The sequence below is a fragment of the Varanus komodoensis genome, unplaced genomic scaffold (genome assembly GCF_004798865.1).
Source record: "Varanus komodoensis strain SLA01 unplaced genomic scaffold, ASM479886v1 scaffold68, whole genome shotgun sequence".
NCBI lineage: Eukaryota > Metazoa > Chordata > Lepidosauria > Squamata > Varanidae > Varanus > Varanus komodoensis.
Window position 1 is genome coordinate 883234 of NW_025336321.1, and position 20147 is coordinate 903380.

At 42.3% G+C, this 20147-nt stretch overlaps 1 protein-coding gene across 8 annotated transcripts in view; it reads right to left on the bottom strand.

Moving 5' to 3' along the window:
* OSBPL3 (oxysterol binding protein like 3) overlaps positions 1-20147 on the bottom strand; it is a 106428-nt gene that overhangs the window by 15090 nt on the left and 71191 nt on the right. For 6 of the 8 annotated variants that reach the window (XM_044450698.1, XM_044450696.1, XM_044450699.1 and 3 more), the window contains 5 exons: positions 12963-13070; positions 8411-8545; positions 7783-7876; positions 4393-4643; positions 2193-2330 (listed from right to left, as the gene is read on the bottom strand). In XM_044450698.1, coding sequence (XP_044306633.1) covers positions 2193-2330; positions 4393-4643; positions 7783-7876; positions 8411-8545; positions 12963-13070 — 726 coding nt within the window. The remainder of the gene's footprint in view (positions 1-2192; positions 2331-4392; positions 4644-7782; positions 7877-8410; positions 8546-12962; positions 13071-20147) is intronic. The other 2 variants (XM_044450701.1, XM_044450700.1) reach the window with 1 other exon arrangement.

The window sequence follows — 20147 nt, forward strand, 5'->3', positions numbered from 1 at the left end:
AATGCACCTCAAAAAGCATTTGCTTTTTTGCAGCCACATCACACTGTGGACCCTTTTAAGCATGTGAACAGTACACACAGAGGGGCATGAGTCAGGAGTCATGTTGAGAAAGTTGGCACACCACGGCTTATATGCTATTCAAGGGTAAAAAATGCAACTGATAATGGTGGAACCTGGTGTTGCGTTTGTCCTTATTCAGCAAGTCTATCGAAAATTCTCAGGGACTCAATTCAACACAGTAGCATTTTAATAAAATGGGAGTAAGACAAAACCATTTAAAGATGATATAAAATTCAACTCTTGATTATCTTAATCAGCCCCCCCCCTTTTAAAAATCGGGCTTTTTTGGAGTTGATACATGATGATGTTAAAAATAACTCTCCTTGCCCAAGGCTTCAGAGATCCAGAGTAGAAAATACAGAGCTGGTTGGACAAATTGTATGACCTAGTATAAGCCAGATTCCTAAATTCCAGCATATTGGTTATAATGAAAAAACACATCAACAACATAAATCATGAGGGAGGGAGAGATAGAATGAGAGAAACAGTGCAGAAACAAAACAGGTAAACAAAAGGCCATCAATCAGGACATATGGAGAAGAACAGTAAGAAAGCCTCAAAAGGTGCTAACTCTTAAAAGATAATAAATCTGAGGAAAGTCAGAATCAGCAGAGGTCAGTTGCTGAAGCCTAGTGGTACGGGTCGCAGCCCACAGAAAATGTTTTCTTCTTACCAAGGTATAAGGGTATTGCATATGCTTACAAGTTCTGTGCTACCAAGGCGAGCATCTCTGCACAATCTTAGGCCAACAATAGATTGGCTTAAGCATAACTGCTATTCCAACTGCTTAAAACTATATTAAACAGAGAGTTGCCTTCACATACCAGCAAAAGCAATAACCCTCAATCAGGATGGAACAAGTTTCAGAATGTGGAATCAGCAATGATACAGATTGCTCAGGTTCATCAAATGTCTTTCAGTGCACCATGAAATAACTAATCCTAAACAAAACTGACCTGGGAGCATGTCCCATCTAAGTTTAATCGAGGGTTGCACCAATGGCCATAGAAATATATGGCCACAAATTAAGAAGTGGATTCTCAGATTCATGTTAAGCTAGAGGTGGTTATCCTGGGTCTGCAAAGGTTGGAAACTGTTATGTGACTTTGCTGAACATATAAAACATTGATGGGCAACATATGGTTCCAGAGCACGGTATGGACAGCAAGATTATCGCTGCATGACTCAGGCTGTGAATATGTTTGCTTTCATTGGAAGTTCTGCAACTTACAGTGTCACAAATAAAACAGAAAGAAAAAAAGTTATTAGGTTAAAAAAAAGATGCACTGAGACCACCTCCCTTCAAGCGTTTCAGTTAACTTCAAAGTTAAACTGTAATGCACCTATCACTCATTTTACCGACATTCATTTTAATCCAGCACAAAAAATGATCTCATCACGTGTTAGAAGTCTGGGGGGAAAGAACGTGTTTTCCTGGTGTCAAAGGGCAGTAACACTGGTGTCATGTGAGCCTCCCGGGGGAGAGAATTCCTCAACCAGGACACCATTTCCACTGGGAAGGTCTTCTCAAATACCATACTCTTCAAATGCCAAGGCACCTGGAGAAAAAGAGCTTCAAAAAAAAAAAAAAGCCTCCAAAAAGAGAAATTGTGTGCACATGCTGATGAGAAAGCACACAGTCTTCCAGCCATGCAGTGGCCCAAGCCATAGAAGGCACTTAATTTAAGCCCCAACACTCTGGATTTTGCTCATGAGTGGAGCAAAAGTCAGTGTTGCTGATTACAGGCTGGCGGGAAGTGTCCCCAATGAGTAGTCCCAGTCAGTCCAAAATGCAGCTGCATTTACTAACAGACGTTTTCTGCAGGAAGTAACCACAACTGTAATGATTATATGCAAATCATTTTAATTACATGCAAGAAAATTATGTATATTTTCCTTATAAGCAGATGCTATGCTCCTGGAGGGGTTGCCTGTGCCAACACATTGCTTACTCCTTCTAAAAAGTTCCTGAGTAACTACAGTCTGTCCTGATATTCCCAAGTCTGAATTGCCATTGTGTCTCTGAAATGGAAAAATGAAGCAGCCCAATATAGATTGCCCAAGAGAGACTCATACAAAGTAATCCAAATTTAGCATATCTTTCAAACTGAATGACAATAGGATTATAGTACCTGTTCAGAAAAAAATTGGAAACCTTTATCTTCACGAATACATTCATAGGTTTCTCCAAGCACAGGATTAAATGGTTTACTTCCAGCTCTGTAGTAACTGGATGCGTAGGCAGATACCGCAAAAGCAGCTACGTATACCTAAAAGCAGAAAGCACTGCATTACATTGGAAATTAATAAGGGATTGTGGTGTGTCTTATCCGTCCCTACGTTTAAGTACATGTATGTGCTTTTAATAAAGGTTTTGATCTCACACTGATGTCAGACACCATTTCTCTCCACTTTGCAATTTTCAATTTTATGTCAGAGCCTTCTGCAAGCCAGAGTGTTACCTTGAGTCTTGGAATATGACTCACTGTTTACAGAATTACTTTAAAGCCTTTCCTATAGCTAAGAAAAATTTGACAACCTCGGGAGCAGGACAACAGAGGACTAAAAGTGAGCTGCTTTGAACAAAATTCCTGCGCAAAGAATACATTTGTGATTTAGTTTTAATCTCATTTCATTCCTGTTACAAAAATAATATGAACAAGTCTCCCAGACAAACAGAAATACTAGAGAATCCTGCAGCCCTGTTGAGGTAAAATGGAGCCGCCAGTGTGTAAGGGCCTGGACTGCTTCATGCACTGAGGAGGGGTGCTAAAATCTATTTACTGGCCAGTGTATGGGAATCAGCAGGCATAACACCAGCATCTCTACCATACAGAGGGCAGATATGACAGTGCAAAATGATGCCTTTTTATCACCAAGGACTACATGAACATTGGTCAGTTTTCTTGTCACTTTATCAAAACATCATTTAATCCTCGAGTGGAGATAACCTCTGACTTCAGGATTACTGATGAGGCAATGTGGATAATGCTTCTTTTTGGCAGCATTAGTAGTTGATTCTTTGGGGGAGAAAGTTGTTATATGAATAAATTTCATACTGGATAAGTCTTTAATATTCACTGATGTGCATACTTTTAAAAATTATTTACCTCCTTAATGGAAATTAACCAGTAGTCAACATAAATGGATTGTCTGATGGATAGTTAAAGGACTGATAGAAATACTGGAAGGATAAACACTCACTCCCATATCACAGGGGATGGAGGACCCTATAAAATTTTTAGCATTTGAAAGGGTGGCATAGAGACCACTTTTAAATGTATACTCATTTGAATATCTGGGGTGCTGAAGCCTATATATAAGAAGCTGCATTTATTATATACTTATATAATAAGCTGTTAATATGTTTGATTCAAATGTATTCACATATGAATGTGAATGTTTATGCACACACACACACTCATAAAAATAAAAAGGGAATGGAGATAAGCTAGAACCAGTGCCATCTGAGAGCCAACTTAGATGACACTTGTTAAACAGCAGTAGCAGCTGGGACTGCTTCATGCAGAGGCTGGCAGAGAAAGCTACGCCTTTGCAAAATAGTCTGAATGGAATCCTCCACTGCACAAGCTGCTTCTGGCTTAGGGAGGATGCAGCCTTTGCTCCCAATGGGAACTTCCCTCACAGGATGAACAGCAACTTGCTGGGATGGTTGTAGGGGAGGGGGCTTGAAAGAGCAACATGGGAGGAAAGGGTAACCCTCATTTCCTTCTAACCTGACTGGCTCCACTGCAACTCCCTCCCGCCCATAACGCAATGATCAACGGTTAGGTCTTTTCTGAGAATGTTAATCTTGGTATGGGAAAAAGGCATGAATAAGAAACATTTCTTGCAATCAAGAAAGTCTGCCAGTTATTAGCGCGCAAGATCAGTTATGCTCAGGAAGGGGTCACTTAGGGTGTTCCCTTTGCACACGCTTCTTTCTGAATGAAGAAGTCTCTTTCAGCTGGCATGCTCTTTCTCTCCCTGTTGCATTCATCAGCACTTGCAGATGGCAGACTTCCAGACTGCACAGTGCTCCTGCTGAAAATCCTGCAATGGCACCAATGCCCTTTCCCCTTTTTAAATTCTGTGAGACCCACTGGTAGGCTGCGCATGGTCCAGCTGCAATGAGCAGGACCAGGCTGACGTTTCCCCCTCCTGCTCTTCCATTAGCTATTCTAGTGGACTGAGAAGAGGAAAGAGGATTAACGGGGTGGGGATTCATGCAAATGCACACACACAAAGCCTTCAGACATGCAGAGGGCCCACATGCAAAAGAGAACAGGAGTCACTCTCACTTGACCTGCCCCAGGTACAGTTTCTTCTTACCATCCTCTCAAACAGACTGGGGGTGTGTGCCGCCTTGTCCAACAAGTCGCTGTATTCCAGTTCCTCGCAGAGTCGCTGCAAAGTGTTCAGTGGCTCATTCAACTCAACCGGCATAGCAACCTTGGAGAGATCTTTCCCAATATTGTTGCGCAGAATGTTCCAGAGGCTGATGTTACTTGTGTTGGGGCATGGAGCTGGCAGGCACGTCCTCCGCTTGGAATGGCATTCCATGCTTCCATCAGGCATGGAATCTAGAAGACAGATTCCAGAACAAAGTTTGGTAAGTCGCTACTTTTGCAGAATCTCTCTCTTGGGTTGGTATTTCCTTTACGTGTCACACTTGTCATTTCTTCCAAAGCGGCTCGTCAACAGCCAGCCAAGGTTTCATAACCAACTTTGCTCCTGCACCGCACTGGCTGAGCTTCCTAGCTTTCAACTCCAACTACATAGCCCAGAAATGAGTAAGAATATAGGAGAGCTATGTGGGGGTGGGCAGGGCCGAAGCCTCATTCACACACATACATATATCTCAGGGCAGAAGTCTGTAGTGACAAGCAATGGGATTTCCTTCAGTCAAAAGCCAGTGGGGAGCAATGCAGCACTTCAGATGAAAAGTAAGTATGAACCAGTGACAGTAGTTGTTGTCTGATGGGCTGGTAAGCCTGCTGCCTTAAGAATGCAGTGGTGCAACCAAACCTGAAGAAACCCACTTTAGATCTAATCTTACTAGACAGTTACTGCCCTTTCTAACTCGAGAAGGTAACTGAGCAAGTCTTGGCAGAGCAACTGCAGCACCCTTATCTAGACCCATTTCTGTCTGACTTGTGACCTAGTGATGGGACTGAATCAGCCTTGGTTACCCTGATGTACAATCTTTATCAAGACAGGGACCTGTTAATCCTGCCTGGTATCTCATCAGCTTTCAATATCACTCTCCCAGACTGACTCCACAGATGGAGCACCGGAACAGTTTGGCTTTCAGAGAACAACACTGCATATCCCCCAATCCATTAGGAAGCAAGCTATGGGGTTCCATGGGGTACCATCTTGTTCCCAACATCGTGTGACATCTATTTGGGATCTAGAGTTACAGCTCTGATTCCTTGTGACATCTCAATCAGGGAAGACTGTGAGAGTCCTGGATCAGTGCCATGACTCAATGATGGGCTGGATGAAGGCCAATGAACTGGAGCCGAATCCTGGCAAGACAGAAGTTCTGCGGGTGAGTGGATCCCAGGTCCAGAAGACAGGCTCATTGTCTGTTCTAGATGGGATGCACACCCTCTGAAAGGTCAATTTTGTAGTCTTGGGGTACTGCTGGGTCCACTAGTGCCACTGGAGTCCCAAGTAACTTGGAATGCCAGCTTCAAGTGGTTCACTGGCTACAGTCCCTCCTGCACAGGGAAAGCTTGGCCACAGTGATGCAGGTACTAGTAACCTCAAGACTGGATTACTGGCAAAGCACTTTATGTGGGGCAGCCTTTGAGGCTGCTCTGGAAGTTGGAGTGATGCTGTTGCTAAGCATGTAACTCCTTTGCTGGAAGAACTGCATTGGATGACTATTCGCTACCAGTCCAGGTTTAAGGTCCTAGTACTAGCACACACATTCTCAACTCTCTTGGGAACAGGCAGGTTGAGAGGGTGCCTTTTCCCTCACAGCCTCCTTGATCACAGAGGCCTCCAAATGGTCCATTTCTGCAGGTTCTGTGTAGGCCTCTGGTTCAAGTGGGAGCCACCTGGAGAAGAGTCTTGGGTGGAGTGGCTTGCTTTCTGCCAAACTCCTTGCCTCTGGCAGTTAGGCAGGCACCAACACTGTAATAAACCACTTTATTTCAGGAAGCATTCCTGAGCTAACTAGCCATATTTTTTTAAAGATTTGGTTTTAACAAATCATTTCATTCGTTTTACCTGTTTATCTTCACTATGCCTCCCTATGCCAGGCTAGGGAGTGGTATATAAATTGTGCCGTATATACATTTTGTAAATAATTGATTTTGTAAAACCCACACCCTCTTCACACATGCATCTTCCTCTCCTCTCCCTTTCTCATGCTTTAGTTCCCCTTCCCACCCTTGCCCAGGTTTTGAAAAAGGGCATCTCTAAGCCAATTTACTGTGCTAGGGTGTAGGCTGTGATTTTTAGGGGATGGAGAAATACAGAGAGATGAGAATTAAATTATTCCCCAGTCTCTTCCCAGCTGGCAATCAGGCATGCAGGAAAAGGCTCCATTTGAGCAAGTGGACCTGTTTTTCCAATCACGTGGCCGTGAAGAAAGAGGGGCTGAGAGAGGAAACTGTGGGCCACTTCCACAGCTTCTGAGAGTCACAACCACCCCTTGGGCCAGAGGTTTCCCAACCCTCCCTTAGTAACTGCACCACACTGACTCTTTCTTTAAAAAAAAAAAAAAAAAGATTTCACAAAAATGAATGCCTCCTCATTTGGAGCAAGTATTGCACAATTAAATACTGTACTGTTGGAAGGTTATTGTGCATTTAGGGCACAATCGTATACATGTTTATTCAGAAAAAAAGTCCTAAAACTCCCAGCATGTCCCAGTCAGCATCGCCAGATGAGGCGTGCTGTGCACTATAGGGTTTTTTCCTGCCTAAATATGTGTAGGAAAGTGGGAAAGTGGGAAATTAGATTTCAAATGGGAATTTGTAATTGCCAACCCAGCCAGCAGAGCAGAACCTGAAAGGTGTGAAGTACAGAATGTTTTATATAAGGTTATATACTTTTGAAAAAGTCTGTGGCTTTTTCAAACCAGAGTTTTTATGCTGGGGAAGCTGATATTTTTTATAGCTCTGGACAGTTTCCTTTTGTTCTGCCCTCCTCATGGGTAAAGTACAGCAGAGGCAAAATAAGAGAGTTCCTCATCGTAAACACAGCCTGGAGGGAAGACATCTGTGCGTAAAATGTGGGCAGGGGCTGTGCATTCGCTGTATTACAGCAGTGATCTATTCCCACATAACTGCTGCAGCCCACATGCTGGAACGAGGGCATAGGACCTGGGACAGCTGTATCCCCTTCCCTGCAGCTTTGGCAGAAGTGTATTTCAGTGCATCCGGCCATTAGTGGGAATGGGGAGTCTGCACACACGCTCCTCATTCTCCCAATGGCACAAGTTGCACAAGCTCCGAAGCGGCAGAGGGACGGTGGGAGAAAAGTAGAATTCAGTCAAATTCTGTGCTATTCTCTTCATGCATGGGTGGCTTCTCCCACATGAGGACACATCGCTGCATGCAATTCCACTGCTGCACAGCAGTCCTTTACAAGAAAGACCCCCTAAATGTTCATTTCTGCTTTACCGATTTCCAGTAAAAAGGGACAAGGCATGGGCGACAAATATTTTCAGAATAAAAACAAAACAAAACAAAAAAACACTCCTACCGAGGGTCTGCCTTTCATTCTCCACGTCATTACTTAGGTTGTCTTCAGAGATATTATCACTTACATCACTGACGTACGAATCATCATCAGATACCTAAAGGGGAAGGACATATGCTTTCATTCTGACTGAATGAGGTGGAACCCCCCCTTTTGCATGCGTAACAGTGAAAAACGAAAAAAAAAAACACCTTAGGTCATTGAAGTTTGAAACAGATATTGCAACAACAGAATGTCGTTGCAGCATCCATTATGGATTTAGCCTGCGTGCACCTACAGAGAAATAAAAGCCTGAATAAAAATGTCTATATTAAAAAAAATCCTTGTAACATTTGTCAAAATGATACAAGGGAAGTAATATTTAAAGCATATGTTGCTTAAGGATATTTCTCCTTAAAAATATAGTAATATCTACATCCAAGCAGCGTTTTCTGTATTCATCCCCCAGCCTCTCACTGTGTTCTTAAAAATGTTTTAATGAGCAGCCAGCAAAACACACCATGTGTCTTGAAATGACACACAAGACATAACTTGTTGCCCTGGGACTGCAATTAGTGCAAAACACAGTAAAGGTCAAGCAACCTTGAGACAAACAACTTGAGATCAATGCTTCCAATGCTAGTGCCCAGACCTCATTTTCTGAAGAGCTGGCAGACAGCAGGACTTCCTGTGCATCAAAAAACTCTGTCAGGGAATCTGTTATGGACAGTCGACTTTCATTGGAGAGCTGGTGAACTAGACTCCTGTTTTCATCTTCTGAATGTTCCTGCAAAAGAGAGAAGGAAATGAGTCCTTAGAAAAAGTATACTGTACAATGTGCATGTGGCTATAAAGGCACAAAAGCCTTTAAAATTTCTAAGGAACATTTGCTCAAATTGTAAAACTAATAATGCAGTTTTCTCTGTCTGTCTGTCTGTCTGTCCGTCTGTCTCTCTCTCTCTCTCTCTCTTTCTTTCACTGGGTAGTATTTTTCAGCACACACACAGGTGGCTGAGAAGCTGGAAAGTACACAATTTCCCCAAAGTACTTGGCCAGTGCCCATGAAAAGAAGCCTTGTGATCGTTCTTCATTTAGTCTGTCTGCCTAAGTGTGCTAGGCCATGTCCGTCAAAGGTAGTTGTAGAAACAAATGAAAGGAGAGGAACAGCTGGAATGGAATAGCTATAAAGAGGAAGATTGCGAGAAAAAAGGGAAAGAGGAAATAGCTTCCCTCATCATGGAACCTTCTGCACTTTCATTTTCACTTAGGAAGGGCAAAGCCTAGAGAATCTTTTTAATTTTTTTCCCAGTTAAAAGGTTCTTTAACACCACACTGTTACAGAGTGGCAAAAACCATTTCATTCTTTTGATCAAACAGTAAGCAGCACAAACAGCTAAGTTAAAATGACATCCCTCAGTTATCCGACAGCTTATCTGTAATGGTTTTTCTATTAAAAGGCAATTACAAGCCCATTTTCCATTTGACAGCTTTGCTGTTTTGTCCTGATAATTTGGTCACTTAACTATCAAGAGCTATTCCATGTGTCAGTACTTCACACTAAACATATAATCAAAATGAATAAACTCAACTGCAATTAGGAACACATCCCTGTGAGCTTTGCCTATGCCACTTTGAACTGGAAACAGGCTTTCAAGCAAGTTACTATGATTATTAGATTCTGCCATATGCAAAGTTCACTGTCAACAAATATGCTATGTTGACTCAAAGCATTTCCAAAAGAAAGATCATTACCACAGTAGAATGAGTAAAAACATGGACGTTACCATTTCTGAAGCTTCATATAGTTTAGATAGGAAACGTTTAATGAAATCAGTGGGACTGCTGGAGATTATGCTAACTGCATTAGGATGTAACTGTTTTGGTATCAAAATTGCAAGTAAAGGACACAGAATGCTTATGAAATGGTCAAAGACCATTCTGGAAGGAGAACTCAATGTTGAGGAATAGGGCTAGTCCTTCTTTAATTTTGGCCTTTTACTAGCTGAGGCTATCACTGTGTAGGATGGCTTACTTTCAAGGAAACTCCTCTATATAAAGGCATCCTCCATTTGAAGAGCTGTTCAGCCTTAGTCTGGAGACCCGTTAACAGTAAGCACCTGATCAACAGGCTGAGTAGGCACAGAAGACCTTCCCACTATGGTGAGCTGTATTGGGTTCTTATAATTATAGCCATTTGCATCTCTCTATATAAACTAGCGCATACATTTTAATGCAAATGTGTGCCCTCTTTTTTGATACATGGTACCCTGACTGTGTATGGGTAGAAAAGTGGTAAAGTGAAGTAAGCTGACAGAAAGAAAATGCATGTGTTTGAAATGTGGTGCTGGAGAGAGCTTTGCAAATACACTGGACCAACAAAAAGATGAACAAGGTCCTAGGTCATATCAAGCAAAAACTTTCGCTGGAAGCAAAAATGACAAAACCGAGGATGTCATACTTTGGTCACATCATGAGAAAGCAACATTCCTTGGAGAAGACAATCATGCTAGCAAAAGTCAATGGCGAAAGAAGAAAAGGATGATTCAATAAGAGATATATTTACTCCATAAAGGAAACCACAACCTTGAATTTAAAACAACTAAGCAAGGATGTTATAGGTAGGGCATTTTGGGGGGCTTTCATTCATAGGGTCACCATAAATTGTCATTGACTCTGTATCTGCAACCATAAGCTGGAAAACAACAACAGAATAAGAAGCCCTTCCATACATGTGCATAGAAGCACAGATTGAAATGGATGAATTAATTTGGCGAACAATCACATTTGCTGGCAATGCAAGGCAAATAAAATGTCAGCAAAAGAAGTTTCTGAGACGAGGTGCTCCAAGTGTTTCGGCCCATAACATCCATCCTTCTTCACCACTGGGTATGCTAGGACTAATAGAAGTTGCAATCCAACAACACCTTGAGGGCCACAAGTTGACCACCCTGCCTTAGATGAGGAAATCTGGCTCTTCTACAACTGAATATTTACTGCAATTATGCTTGCAAATGAGTCAATGGAACACTTGGTTTAGAGACTGATAGGACTACTGGCACTGAATAGTACGCTGTGGTGTCCTTTAATCTTGTCCCAGTTATACTTAATCCTTATAGATTTAGTTTTCACATAAAACATTCCTCAACGTCAGTCATGAGATGCAGTATACATTCACTCAGTTGCTTCACTGAAATATGGCAATGTGGCAATGCCTGCACTACTATTTTTTACCTAATTCATACAAAAACTACCAAAGTTTTTCCAGTGAGGAAAAAAAAGCAATGGATTTTATCACAGTATGTAAGCTTGTTCAAATATACCTCATAACTATAGGGTTAGGCAGCTAATTTTTGGCATTTGGAATTGTAAGTGAAGGGCAATTCACTAAAATCTTTCAGTACAGACAGATCAATTGTATTTGTTCAAGCAGTGAGATCAATGCACCCTCAAGAATAATTTTGACAGCTTGAGCCTAAACCATCATACTTGTGAATAATCATGTATATACAAGCCTATGTGTTCAGCAGCATAACGAAATACTTTAAAGTCAAGAGTGGCCACGTTTTTACTGACTTCCCTAAATGTCTTTTTGTAGGCATCCCTGAAGAGTGTGCCAAAAAAGCCATCCCTTTTTTATAACGTCTTTCATTTGTAATTAAAAAAAAAAAAAGCACTACTTCTTCCCTCACTTCAGCAAAGTCCATGACTGTGAAGCCAATCAGCCCTCTGCACAAGCAGAGTTGCCACTTTGATCATAATATGGTGCACATGCCTCAATGAAAGTGAATAGACTCTCCTGTGTTTTCCCATGCTACTTCCTTTGTATATTCACAAATTCCAAATTTTTTATTTTTGGAGGAATAGGTCGCGGCACCATCTCTGAAGGTGGAGATTGACTTTGTGCTATTCATCTATCTGTTTTGTTTTATTTTGAAAAGATAAGGTTTTGAGATGCACCTTGATGTTGCAGAAGACTGAATCCTATAGTCACACTTCCTTTCAATGCACCTTCAACCCCTTAACAGCATGTTTATAATCAACTTAAAATGGGTGCTAAAACAAACAAAACACATTTTAATGCATTTGCTTTTTTAAAACCCAATTAAAACATTCAACAGATAGTTACCACAGTGCACTCAGATGCCTTTGTTGCTCCACACCCCCTCACACAGCTCTATTACACCCACTTGTGTGGAAAATGCACACACTAAATGCACCAAGGCCAATGTGCCATTTGCAGGTCTGTGTGCTGTTTAGAGCAGAACAGCAGTAACTGAACAATGCAGTCCAGAAGCATCCCCTGGGCTATATGAGATATGCAGAGAAGTTGCATTTGAACATAACAATTATCCCTAGTTGCAGTACAAGTGCGGACACATTAACTTCCTTTCTTCCCTGCCCTTCCAGGTTATAGCACAGTATACTCCCAAAACTATGCACAACGATTCCATGGCACCAGCTGTTCACATAAAATGTCAACCAATGAGTTAAATCAGCCTGTCAATTCTTTTTACCTTCTGGAAAGAAAATCACATTTGCTCTGGTAAGTTCCTAAATCACTTAATATTTAGGAAACCCTTCTTTTAAAATTTCCCCAGCCTGCTCACTACAGTGCATAAACGTATTTCCATTTATTCTCATTCAGCTTCCAGACAATCTCAGTTGTTCATGGCAGGAACACATTCAAACAAAAAAGTGAAAGGTGGTAATGGAAAGGGAAAGGCTGCCGCTCAAGAAGTTTGGGGACTTTAAATTTTAATTCTTTCAAGCAACAACAATGTAGGTTTGGGGCTGCAATGAAAGATTCTGGTTTAAACAATCATTTACAAAATAGTGCATTTTGCCTCTCATGACATTGTTTGGGGGATTTTTCATGTGCTGTAATGAGGGAACGACAGTAAGTTAGGAATGTGGGGAAGGTACAAAGTTTGGTGACACCAAAGCATATGACAGGAGAATTTTGGTTAATGAAACTAAGACGAGATGAAAAGGTAGAGAGAAGGCTGCTGGCAAAAAGTAATGAAAACATGCTCAGAAATAACATTTTTCTAGTGGAAAGCATTCATAATGCATGCCATGCTATAATATCAGATGAGTCATAAGTAGGAGGAAAGGAACAGCCAAATGGGGTAGAGCCAAAAACAGGGCATCAGTAGGGCCAAGATGTGGTGAGAGATGCAGAAAGATAGGAAATGTATACCCACCTTGGCCAAATCAGGGATGGATTTTGCACTAGCTGCTGAATCAAGGAGAATAGATTCGGCATGTATTCTGCGTAACCGGTCTTTAAGATCTGTGTTTTGTGCTATGGCCTAGAATATTTAAGACAAAAAAGTACATTTGGACTATATCAGGGTGACTTGGCTAATTTCATATGGTTGCCTCTTTGATACAAAACACAGACGTAACAGAGTTCTCAGCATATCTAAAGGAAAATATATACCTGCTTCTTTGCCTTTCTGCATGCCAGCTAGTGGAAACAGAATCTCCTTTCCATGAAAATGATGGATTTAGCTGATGGGAAGCTGGACAGTAGCTGCTGACAGGCTTACTGAAGAATGTCTTTTGTAGAGAATCACTGAGTGACGCAGAGGGGTGACTAACAGAGACCGGAACTTTAACCAGAGCCCCAAACTATTGCTCTGCCACAGTCTTTCACCACATGGTGCCCTCCAGATGCGTCCAACTACAATTTCTGCCATCCCCAGCCAACACATGCCCCATTGACACTGGCTGGGAATGATGGGAATTGTATTCCAATACATCTAGAGGATGCCTGGCTGGGGATGTTTGGACTCTTACGTGTCCTCCAGTCACTGAAGCCCATACCTTAGGGCCTAACTACATGTGACGTTAAATATGCTGTGTAAATAAGAAAAAATAGCATAAAACTGAGCATGGGGAACAATGAAATGAACTGAGACTGTATATACAGGAGGAAAGAATCCACCTTTCCTTCCCCACCACAATACTGAACACTGCTATCCCCACACATGGGAGCTTCTTGTGTTGTTTTTTATGTGAGGTATCAAGTGTAGGGTGTTTTTCACGGTTGGGGGTAAAGAAAGGGTTATACATCCCTTCCCTTGTGTCCTGTGGTCCTGATTCAGACTGCACCAGATTGGGAGTAAAACCACACTTGGTTTAATGAAAAAACATGAACACCACTCATCATGCATTAGAAAATAATAATAATAATTTGGTGGGAGGTGCAGCAATTAGTTCAAATCAAGCCCTTCAAGCAGCTGCTTAGTATACTGATGCCACTTGTGAGGTCAGGGGTTTCTAGGCCCTTCTTTGTTCCATCCATTGCTACATCTATTTCCTCACCTTCTTAAGAGATTCTCAGGTTCCTGCAAACTTGACAGAACTTTTAGTAAAAGGATGACTAATCTCCGTGGAAAGTACATGGACTGATTATCTTCTAGTGCTCCATCACTACCACTCTAGCAAACACTTCCTTTGCTTTGCATTAGCAGAGCGTCATGGGTAGCAAAATTAGGAGAGATCATCCCCAAGATGAAGGCTTGTCTCCTCTTAGTTTTCAACTGAGGTCAGACAAGGGAGAGTGAAGAAGGCAACCGTCTGAGAACATCAAGTCCACCACACTGAAATCAGCCCTGCCAACTCAGTTGCAACACCAGTGAAACTCAAGAGGGTCAGTCTCCCATGATAATAACTGGCATTAAACCGTACATGAGTAATCAGAGCAAGATCAAGTAAGCCTCTTCAGCAAGTGGGAGTAATGTGCTTTCCTCAAACAGAATATGATATTTAGGATAAGTACGACTAATCACTTGGTAATGTACATTTGCTAATTATCTTCCTTAGCCATAAAAAGGAGCTGCAATCAAACTCATTACTTCAATGACTTACCTATGAATAGACATGTACAGAATTGTGTTATGCAGCAACTCTTTTGGTGCAACTGAGATTACTTTATTTTAATGTTTAGAGATGTCAGAAAAGCTGTGTCCATATGCAACACTGTGATGGGGGTGTCTTCAAAGAGATTTCCATATTTGTGGATGTGGTTTGATATATACAGAAATGTAAAAGCCAGGCCACTATTCTGAACTGATGAAGCAGATGTCAAAAATTCCAAAATGCAGTTGCTAATTCAGGAATTCAATACATGACATTTACTTTCAGAATGATATGAAGGTTGCAAGTCTGTCAGGTGTAGGAAGAAATAATTCAATAAGATTGTAGGCAATTTGAAAATATATTCATTTACAGTATCTTGGCACAGCTGCCCTTACTTTTGTTAGATGCTTTTCTTCCCCTCTTTTTCATACTGAGCTCAAGCTCATCCCACAAAACTGAATAGTGGTAGATTCAAAACAGCATCTTGTTAAACCAAACTGGTACTAAAATTTGCTATTATATAGTGATGATCACCAAATTTGAAGCTTTGAAAGGGAGTTAGGCAAATTCATGGAGGAGACTGCTATCAATGGCTACAATTCACACTTGTCCCAAGGACCACAGCAGTGTGTTTTGGAATATCAGTTAGGAATACAGGTAGCAGCCTTATATGAAGGCAGCCATTGGTCAGTCTAGCTCAGTACTGTGTACAGCAGTGGATTCCTCCCAGATGTGCAGCACAACTCTCAGCACAACTGGCTAGGGGATGCTGGGAGTTGTAGTCCGAAACGTCTGAAGGGCAGCAGGTTAGGAGATGCTGGCTGTCCCTGACTGTTAGCTGATCTCTGGAACTGGAGGCAGGAGGTTTTCCTGGTCATATTCAGATATGTCAAGAAACGAAGCTAGAACTTTTGGCTTATACAAAGCACATTCTCCAACCTTTCAGCTGATGGGAAACACAGGAAGGGTGGTTGCCCTTCTGCCACGCTTGTGGGCTTCCCATAGGCCACTGTGGGAACCAGAAGATCCTCTTTCCAAAACCATAACCGGATCCACAGGCACATTAGCCGAGGCTTCGGCAAGGGGCAGCATAGAAATGTTTTAATAAATTAAAAAAAAATCCCACTCTGCTGGCTTTCAGAAAAGGTATTAGGACAACATATTTTAAACCTAGCCTTTCTAACTTTTTGAAAATGTGTGATCATCTAAATCTTTTAAATGGTTTATTTATTGTTTCCTGGCATGGCTTGACAAGTAGCCATCCATGTACCTTCCCAAAGTAAATAAGGCAGCAGGCCATATAAGATAAGTTTCATTGACACAACAGGACACAGATATTGTTTACATGGTTTCTCCTGCTGTGTCTCAGAAAGATGTGTCTCATCTTTTGACATTTTCAAGTAAACAGCAACAGATTTCACTCCGGACAGTAATGTTAAAGCGAAGCACAAAAGAAAGCCCATGAGACCTTTAACTCAACGGGACATGTGTTAAATCAAGCCAGGATGTCATGACTGTGGAAGCAATGCTGAGCATTTCCTTCAACATTTCTAAAGATGCTAGCATTCTTAGATCAATACTCCAAAATAAGCTAAAACACTTTAAAAATCTATTGGTGAATTAGTCCAGCAGTATAGAAGGTATTTTGACTCATGTCTGGTATTACTTCTACTTTTCATTAAAGATCATTTGGGAGAAACAGTTTGGAATGCACTGAACGAGTGATCTCATTAAGGGATTTCCACAAGAAAATTCATGCATCTATTCCTGACTCCTACCAACTTTACTGAACAGATACTCTCTCTCATACCTTCCCCTTTCCCCACTCCCTGCCCTAATGTAAGTAGCTTTCTCTCATCAGGCATCAAATCTCTCCTGAAGAGAATGAATGCTGGGAATGAAGCCAGAGAGCCACTTTCTCTAACTGTCTGCACTGTAACTTCTAATTCCCCAAAGAATTTGTCAGGGTCATTTTTGTTTACACCTTCTCTGCCAACCCTTCTTCCCTAAGATTTCCTGGAGATGCTTCGCTGTAGTCAATATTTCTTCCAGGAAAGCATCAAGATATCATCTCAATTCTTGGCAGTGACTATCAAAGCACCATCTATAGGTAACCAGATAAAAAGGGAGAACATTCTGCATTCAGCAGCATCTCAAGACACTCTATGTAAAATGGCGTACATTTCATTTATATGTGGAATCGACATGTAAAAAGGCCATCCAGCGTGAAATAAGGCCATTTCAAACAGCCAAGCCAGAACTGGAAACCTGTTCAGACTGCGGTTTCTGCTTCTGCATGGGAGGTAAACTATGGCTTGTTTTGACAGATATGGATGTCATGATAAACAATGGTTACTACAGAATCAGGGAGGAAGGAGAAAATTGGAGAATAATGTAGGCTGGGATGTGGGGTGGGGTGGGGTGGGGGGTAGGGGACAAGAGTCAGGATCAGAGTTCAGCATCCACAGGCACATTAGCCAAGGAGACATTACCAATCTCTGAAACCCACTGCCCTTGTGGCTAGTCCTCATAGACATGACTACGAATCCCACTAGTGTCATTCTGTGGGAAAAACCCAGGTAAACAGAAGTGCAACTGGGCTGGCACTAGAGCCAGCCCCGTGCCCCCCAGATGTATCAGACCACAACTCCTATCATTGGCAGTTATTACAGCTGTGCAAGCTTGAGATGACGGGAGCTGTAATGCAGCAAATCTTGTGGTAACCAGGTGGGGAAGGCTGCTTTCCAGATACTTTGCATATGTAGTCTCTCAATCACAAACTGCTATGCTGGCTGAACAACATTTTTTTATATCTAAACAGGCATAGGATTGAACACACCTTAAATCACTTGAAGCTCCAATTTTATGCCACTGCACGGTACTGGTAGACAAACGGGGCTCAGAGGGGGTTATTCCCTACTACTTTTTCCCACACTGAATGGCTCAATGGCTCCCAGTCAGGTGTTCTTCCTGTTCTGGCAGGCAGCAAGCAGAGGAGGAAGAAAAGGGCAAAGCCAGGATGGCTGCTGGTGGTTATGGGAATGGCTACCCAGTTAATCATGTATGGTAGGAAACAGTCTGTAATGCTGCTTTGTGAGGCTACCTGGGTTTGTTTTTCATGCATAGTCTGCAGCTGGGGGGGAGGGCATTTGGTGAACTGGGACTAATATCAAGGGTTGAGCATCTCCACCTGCCTCAGCTCACCTGCCAGCTTGCAGCCCGATAGTCTGTTGCCTGAAGACCAGCTCTGGAAGGGCTGCTCGGTGGAGAGACAGGCTAGAGTCAATGGGGACTTGAAGGGGAACTGATACTCTTTACCCTGCCAGGTGAGAGATGGGAAAGGGACTACAAGGAGGGCGACAGCTGGAAGGAAGGCAGCCACAGGCAAGAGGTGACGATGCCAACCAGTGTTTGTGAGTTGTGGAGAATCCCTGCAGAACGGCGATCTCTTTAGCTTTGTAGGGACTACTGTTGCTCATGTTCCTGCTCTGCCATACGCTCTCCAGTTTAATGCTTGTATTCTTGTATTCATGTTGTACTTACTGATATTTCTATTATGCATTTCTTTACCAACACTTTTGCTCTTGGTACATGTAATTGTTGCTTTTTGTTTTTGAACTATTGCCATATTTACTGCTGTTTGTTGTAAATTATATCTTCTGCTGTGCATTGTTTAAGCTATGTGAGCCATTTGGGGCACAGTATTATGGGAAAACAGAATACAAACGAAGAAATGAGATGAGGGGCAATCTGGAGCATGTCCTTCCACAGCACTGCAGCAAGCACTGAGTCAGAGTAGTAGCTGGTTGGCATTTGGCTATCTCCTGAGCCTTGTATTCACGCCGTACTCTTAAGTCCCTTGTCTACACCTAGTCCAGCATTCACTGTTGCTTGTAACTAAGGGTATAATGCCCCTGAAAATGGAGGCTCAATTTAGCCATTACAACTGATAGGCAGGACATCCATGGGTGGAACTGGATAGAGCCAGTCAGAGAAGTTTTGGGAAGTTGGGAAGGCTTTTGAGGAGACACCAGCTGCCACTGACCACCCCCTGCACCTTCCCACTTCAAGGACAAACACCCGCCTGCTGAGGTGAGGCAGAATCGAAAGAGCCACAGTGCAGCTGAAAGGAACATTTCTAGCCAAGCTTGTAAGACGTGCCTGAAAGGTTTGGCACCCAGCCCAATTTCTTATTCTAAGCAGCAACCCTGTTTGAAGTTATCAGAAGTTGAGATATTGTTTCAGGAACAAGAGTGCACAGCTATCAAGCACTGCAGGATGCAGAATATCTACGAGTCAAGTGAATGAGAATCAGCAACAGGGCATACCTTCCACGTCACAGGATTTAAGAGGACTCCATTTTAAAATGATTGTATAAAGTCATTTAGCAGTATCTGTTAGGAATATTCCTATCTATCTATCTATCTATCTATCTATCTGGTACCTTTAGAACCATCTCTCTTCCAAGGTATGCATGTTCCTCCTCCTCCTCTCCATTTTATTTCACAACAGCCCTGGGAGGTAGGTGAGGCTGAGAGTCAGCAACTAGCTCACAGTCACCCAGTGAGGTTTATGGCTGAATGGAGACTGGAACCCTGCTCTGCTAGGTCCCCGTCCAACAGTCCAAAAGCCTTTGCATATTCTAGGACTGTGGGTGTTCTGCAGCCATTGTTGCATGGTACCATTTGTCACTCATATACACCAAAGACAGTGGGTCCAACTGCTAATACATGGAATTTGAATTAATTTTAGGAGGTGGTGGGTGCAACATCAGGCCCGGTCTACACATTCAAAAGAATAAGGAATAGAAAGCACCACAGAATTTCAGATAAGAATGGCATTTTAAAAAATGTTCTATGACAAACATTTCTAAGCAAGGCAAAAAAAAAAAAAAAAAAAAGAGCATACCTGTGAGGATTGACCGACTGTCTCTCTCCCAGATATCCTAGTTTTTCATTTGCAGGAATTATTTAAATAAGGGGAACATTTAAAAAGACAAGGCCACCACCCTGGAATCTAAAATGCATTGGTTTGTTCTATAGTAGAGCTGCAGGACCTCAGGCTGAGATAGGGAAATCTGGTACTCTGAGGGTCCCAATCAGACTCTCTGGGGTTCCTTCCTTCCCCTGGCCCACCAACTTTTCTCCACCACGTGGTGCTTTTCCAGCATTTGTGCCATTTTGCCTTTGCCCCTCACCACTGGAATGAAGCCCACAAGAGCTTCCCTGAAACTGTATTTGGCCATGGGCTGAAAGATTCCTTTCTGTTGTACAAGGTCATATCTCCATCATTGTTCTGCAAGATTGTCCTAACCTAGAAGAGTGGCAGGCACACTTCTTTTCCCTGTCAAGCCCAACTGCCGTCAGCATGATGACTGTGAACACTGACAGCCTAAGCAGCTGGTGTGCCAAAGCCAATCTCCTATTCCCTTAGACCCAGGCTAGTGACAACAAGGAGCTGCTCTGTAGCACAGCCTCTTAGTGTCGTCATCAGTTAGTCAGAGAAGAGAGTGAAGAGAGCAG